Source organism: Neovison vison, chromosome 1, assembly GCF_020171115.1.
Source record: "Neovison vison isolate M4711 chromosome 1, ASM_NN_V1, whole genome shotgun sequence".
In the NCBI taxonomy this organism is placed as follows: Eukaryota; Metazoa; Chordata; class Mammalia; order Carnivora; family Mustelidae; genus Neogale; species Neogale vison.
In genome coordinates this window covers 84,346,513-84,352,568 of record NC_058091.1, presented here as the reverse complement: position 1 = coordinate 84,352,568, position 6,056 = coordinate 84,346,513, and the positions used below count along the sequence as shown (strand labels likewise).

General features: G+C 52.9%; 1 protein-coding gene across 2 annotated transcripts in view; it reads right to left on the bottom strand.

Annotated features, from left to right (window-relative positions):
* CMTR1 (cap methyltransferase 1) overlaps positions 1-6,056 on the bottom strand; it is a 52,407-nt gene that overhangs the window by 5,715 nt on the left and 40,636 nt on the right. For both annotated transcript variants that reach the window (XM_044250308.1, XM_044250310.1), the window contains exons 17-23: positions 5,766-5,897; positions 4,561-4,683; positions 3,823-3,914; positions 2,941-3,009; positions 1,679-1,726; positions 729-841; positions 17-125 (exon numbers count right to left, since the gene is read on the bottom strand). In XM_044250308.1, coding sequence (XP_044106243.1) covers positions 17-125; positions 729-841; positions 1,679-1,726; positions 2,941-3,009; positions 3,823-3,914; positions 4,561-4,683; positions 5,766-5,897 — 686 coding nt within the window. The remainder of the gene's footprint in view (positions 1-16; positions 126-728; positions 842-1,678; positions 1,727-2,940; positions 3,010-3,822; positions 3,915-4,560; positions 4,684-5,765; positions 5,898-6,056) is intronic.

The following is a 6,056-nucleotide window of genomic DNA, read 5'->3' as shown; positions in this document are numbered from 1 at the left end:
GAGGAGGGCCACTTACTGAAAGGGGGCAATGGAGTCTGCAGGGAGGTCAAAGGTAGAGATCTTGGTTTTCTTGTTGTAGAAGAATTTCCTCTTGAAGCTTTTGCTGAATCCCATAGTCCATGGCTCTGGCAGAAGGAAGAAGGAAAGGTTATAAAGAACATCCATTATTCATGGGGGACAGGGGTAGACCAACATAAGGGTGTGTCTTGCACTCCTGTTCTTCCATTCCCCTCCCAAAACGTAGGCAGAGAATAGCCTGTGAGGATGCAGCCTTGATCACCAGTCCAAAGAGGCTCAAGAACAACTAGGTAATTACTTCTCAGCAACCCCACCCCAGTCCTACCAACCTGCCACCAGGGCAACAACTCTACGACCCTGGCAAAGAGAGGGCTCTGTTAGCCAGAGGGCACTGAGGAAAAAGGGACTGTACCAAAGATGCAAATGGCCAAACTTGACTTTCTGGATCTGCTGCTGCCCCCTGAGAAGGCCCTTTTCCTGCCATGAGGACACCCATCTGTGCACAGACCAAATGGGCTTCTCTCTCCCTAGCCCCAACCCAATCCCCAGGGAGGAAAAGCAGTCCCCACCCCTCCTAAAATCACCTCCAGGAAATGCCAGCCTGGCTGCTGTGCACCTCAGCAGGCAGCTTTCGGCTCTGGCTCAGTCAGGGTCTGGGCCAGTCATCCTGGCTGCAGGAAGCAGACAGGGAACTACCCCTCATCACCTACCATTCACTGTCCTGACGATGTAGAGGCCGGTGGGCACAAAGTGCCGGTCATCCCGCCCTGTGTAGCTGAGCTTCGGGGTGCCACTGGAGCCCTTGATGATCTTCATTTCTAACCTGATTTCCCCAAGGTAAGTAAACAGGAAGTATGAGTCCGTAGTGAAGGGAGAGTAGGAGAGAGTGAGGGCGCCCTCACATTAGCCTCTGGCTAATACCAAAATCTCACCATCCATGGCATTTTATCTCAGCTCAACATAAGAAACTGAGGTAGAGACAGGAGTGGTTCCAGGCCACACAGCAAAGAAGTTTGTGCAGAGCTGGATGGAGGACTCGAGCTCTGAACTCTCGATTAAGCAGTGGAGGCAGGAAAGTGACAGATGGCCCTGCTCTGTTGCTGCTGTTGGAGGTTTCAGGGTGATACCAGTAGGGTAGAGTCTGAGATCAGAGGTGCCACTGGGCCTTCAGTCCACCACCTAAGGCACTGCGGTGGCCACTAAAGAGTTAACAAGACCACGGAGGCCTGGCCCAGCTCCCATGGCCACGGTGGGCACAGGCCCAGGATGAGAGCCACAGACTGCAGCAGCCCACACACCACTAAGGATCAGAGGAAGCAGTTCTGTACCCCCCACTCCAGGCTCAATCTCTGTCAGCACCAGGAACGGGGATTTATAGCATTTCGAGCAGCTTGCCGCTTTGCCCCTCACAGGGACAATCGTAACTATTACAGCATCAGTGAGCCCGTATTTCTGCCTGACACACCCCCGTCCTGCTCCCCTCCTGACAGGGTGCTGAATCAGCTCTCAGCTGGGGGGCTCTTGACTGCAGCCGCAGGGTCAGAGGCAGCCTGCCAGGCCCAACTCACTGCCTCCCCCGCAACCCATCTCTGCAAAAAAAGAACACTGCATCCCCCGCCCCAACTCCTCTCAAATCCTGAGCGAAGGGAGAGTCACTCACCTGACAAAAATCTTCTCCATCTCCTCCAGCCTGTACACCTCCTTCACCCTGTGTGTAGAGGGACAGAGGACAAAGATCCTGGGGGCTGGGGGACAGACATTCTTGTCTGGCAGGAGGCAGGAAGTGGTGCCTGTCCTCGTCCTCTGCTTCAGGCCCCTGTACTCCCGACCCACCAGAATGAGGACCCCAGTCTGGCTCAGTGCTGTCCCTCACAGCCATGCCGCTAGCTCAGAGCTACCAAACACCACCCTCAGCCTGCCCCGGGCCACTGGGAAGCACAACTACAGTTATGGAAGAAGGGCGAGAGGGCAAGGTGAGGCAGACAAAGCTGTCCCTGCCAGCATTCCCAACCCAAGTCATCTTCCCTGTTGCCATGGGCAGAAGCACCAAGGTCAACGCTCATCCCCAGATCTGTCACCATGGATTTTAGGGCTTCTTGCAGCAGTTACTTCCAAACAGTTCTAACGGGCCTTTTACCATATGGGGTAGGGGGTCCCTACCCAAGGCACAGGGCTCCTCCACCTCTGGGGGCCCTTGAATGTATCTTTGGAACTGCTACTAGGTAAGGTCCCCAGGGAGCCCAGGAACCAGACCACCAGCAACACAGAGAGGGTCCCTGGAAGGTGACCCTCAGGACCTGGCAAACAGGAGATTCTAAATGAAGTGTAAACAGCACCTCAGTCTCTAGTCACGTAAGCCCCGAAGGTAATAACCTCTGACCTGGACACAGCCTGAAAATCTGTTCTCCATCCATTGAATCCCTGACTGTCCTCATCCTCCTCTCCTCCCTCAGGGGCCTGGAACTTTCACACTACCTAATGTGGCAACAAACTTTCTCTTTTTCATGTTCAAAATCTCCCATTTCCTTAGCACCTTTTCTTACCTGAAAAAAATTGAAAAGGCCAGGTGATATGCTAATGACATTTGCGCGTGAACGTGCGATTCACAAGGTTCGTGAGCACCCTCAGGAGCATGTGCATCTTAAATGCAGACACCTTACCCCCTAGGAATGAAGCTCTCCTCTGGAGGTTGGCCCACAGGGACAGGCAGGATGGGGAGAGACTCGGGGGCGAAGGAGACACCTATCCTAGCAAACCTCCCCCCCCAAACAATTCACACTCACCAAGAGTAGTCTTATCTAAAGCCAACCTTGCCTGGTCCCCTCTACTGAGCTCTCCCATCACCCACAGGATGGGGAAGCCAGCACTGGCCACAAAGCAGCAATGGGGAACGGGTTTGGGAGGGAGAGACCACATGCTCACCTGATGGGATTCATGTCAGGCCGACTGGGCTTGGAAACCGCTTTCACAAATTTCTCAGCAAGCTGAATTCTACAGTTCAAACAGAGGCTGTCAGAGGCAAGCAAAGGCACCTCCACTAGCACCCAGCCCCCAGAGCATTTCCATGGCAGCCATGAAGGAACACTTCCAAGTGTGCAGCACAATTGCTCTGAGATGCAGCCCTCCCACCCCCAGGGAGCCCACCCCACCCTGCACTGCCATCCTTACGCAGGCCTGCCCTCTCTCTGGATTCCCACACCCGGTTCTGCTCCACCCTGGGAGGCTTTCCTGCAGTGTGCCTTGAGGTGCGCTTGGTCCCCCCCGCCCACTATAACCTCAAGTATCATCTTTCTTGTATGTGTCCACTCACCCCAAGCCACTGATACCACCGCATACCACACAGAAGAACCACCTTAGGAGTGACGTCAGCAACACAGCAGTGTCAGCTGTCCCTCCTTTTTGACCCCTGCCTACAACTGATCAGGCACCCATCCAAACAAAAGGGATCCAGATGAACAGATTGAAATGGGACCACCCATGCTTAAGACATGTTCTGTAGAGACCCTTCCTCTCTCTGTAAGATTAACATCACCTTGCTCAGCCTTAACACAAACATCACTTCTGATCTGAACAGCTATGGCAAAACAGGGTGTGCTGGTATCTACAGCCATCAAGGCCCATGCCCTAGCAACCTGTGCAGTGCCCACAGTAATTCCTCTCCCTGCCCCTGGAACCGGCCAGTGGGAAGGGAAACTAAGGCTATCTTTCAGCAAGGAAGGCCCAGAGGAGGGGCTAAGCCCGAGGCTGCTGCCACAGGGTTGCCCTGGCCTACCCAGCCCTCCCTCCCCAGGGCCCAAGTCAAACCGCTGGTTGAAGTGCTGCTCCCGCACGTCGCTGCCATTCAGCACGAGGACATCAAGGATGTGGATGGCACTAATCTTCCGCTGGGCCTTACCCTAGAAGGACAAGTACACTGCCCACCTTGCCAGGAACTGGCCTGGGACCCACTCGGCCCACCCCAGCACTCTGGCCTCCATTCTACCTAGAGCCAGAGAAGGGAAGGATGCCAAACACAGGATATTTCTCTTGCCCCCTCCCCCTCCCCATGCTTCCTAGCTCATTCTCAGCACCACACTGGCCCAGACTTCTGAGCAGGCACAGATCTGAGGCTTTGGCTGATGAGCACTCTAGGACCCAGGGAGAGGAGACCACCATGGCCCTCCATCCAGGGCCTAGCTTCCCAATCTTGTCATTTTCATTGAGAGTTCTGAAAGTCATCTGTATGGCTGTAATGGCCAAAGCTCAAGGGATCCCTGGTAAAAACAAAATCAGCAGCTTAAAAAATACCAGCAAGCCCACTAGGGCCCTCACTGCCTAAAAATAATCTAGATCCCCTCTTATAAACATGGGGACTGTGGTCTTTCCTACCTGAACATAGCCTAGTTTACAGCAACTACTTGAGGAAGAAGAATCATGACAAAGCCTTCCTCCAGCCCTGGGCCCCATCAAGCACCACATACAACATAACCCAGTTAACTCGGGGAGCTTAGCTATACAGCTTTGCTGGCAGGACCAGAACCCGTGAGCAGAACCACCTCTGACCTCCCCTTTCAGCTCATGGACGATCTCCACAGACAGCAGAGTATCCCGGGGTAGCTCTGTCTTCAGGTCCAGCTTGACCCAGCGGTCTGACTGGCGGCCATCCCATGTGTAAATCTGGGACTTCTATGGGCAGAGAGAAAGGGCCCATTCAAGCAGGCATGGAGATCAAGGCGTGAGAGACTCAGTTCTCAAAATGGCTTTCAGTTTGCAGCTATAAGCTGATGGGGCTGGGAAATGTCAGAAGAAAATGTCTAGGAGAGATTAGCCATTATACTTCAGCGATAGGGATCTGGTGGTTCTGGTGGGACAGAATAGGCTCAGGGCACCATTCAAAAGGCTTAGGTCCACAATGAGTGACCGTCAAAAAAGATCAAGCTTAGTGTATATATCTCTAAGGTGAGCTTGCAGAAAGATCCAGTAAACGGGGGGCAGGGGGTGGGGGTACAGAAAGTAAAAAGAGAAAAAGATCAAGTGTGAGAGAACACAAAGTATGTGAGGGAGCAGAGATAAAGTTACACAAAGATACAAGGCAGAGTGGAAAGAAAGCAATGATGACTTAATCCAATTAAGATACAGAATTGCCAAGGCTTGGGGCCCCTGCAGGCTCAAGTCAGTTAAGGATCCAACTCTGTTCTGACTCAGGTCATAATCTCAGGGCCTTAAGATCCTTGGGCTTAGTCCTAGGCATGGAGCCTGCTTAAGATTCTCTCTCTCCCTCTCCCCCACTCCCCTTCACTCATACACATGCTCTCTCTCTCAAAAAAAAAAAAAAATAAATAATAATAATAATAATAATTGCCAAGGCTTTCCCTTATCTTAGACTCCAAGGGCTCCAGAGCAAAACAGGATGACAAGGGATGGTGTTGCAAAGAAATGTGAACCATATTAGCCTGCTGACCATTCTGCTAGGCTAGGAAGCTTAATCTCACAAGAAAAGAAGCAGTGTCCCCTTTAGCAATGCACAGTGATGAGTAAGCAAATGTGTGAACTGAAAGGATGAAAAACTGAATATGGCTGAATGACACCTGGCTAACTCAGAGAAAGAAAATGAAGCTCTAAGAAATATCTTCCCTGGGGTCAAAGCCCCAGCTCCTTGGTGCCAAGAGAACATACATCAAGCGTGGCCGGCAGCTGTCTCGACCCACAGACCTACACCAAGGTTCCACACCCCCAACTACTAGATGGGAAGCCAGCGGCAGACTTACCCCCAGGCCAATGAGGAACTTCTGCTCGCTGCCAGACACCATGCAGCGGTAGTCGAGCACTGGGCGGATCTTCTCCAGGGTTTTGGAGGTGAGCAGCGTGGGCTTATAGCTGAAGATGTCAATCTCCGTGCCCTGCAGCCCCGGGTCAGAGAAAACACGGCTGGGTTGGGGGAACAGACAGGCGCTCAGTAGGGGTGACTGTATGGTGGCAGGGGCAGGCTGGGAAGGGTGAGGGACAGGAAGCACTGGCTCTCTAAAATATACTCGCCTGCACCCCTGCTCTACCTAACC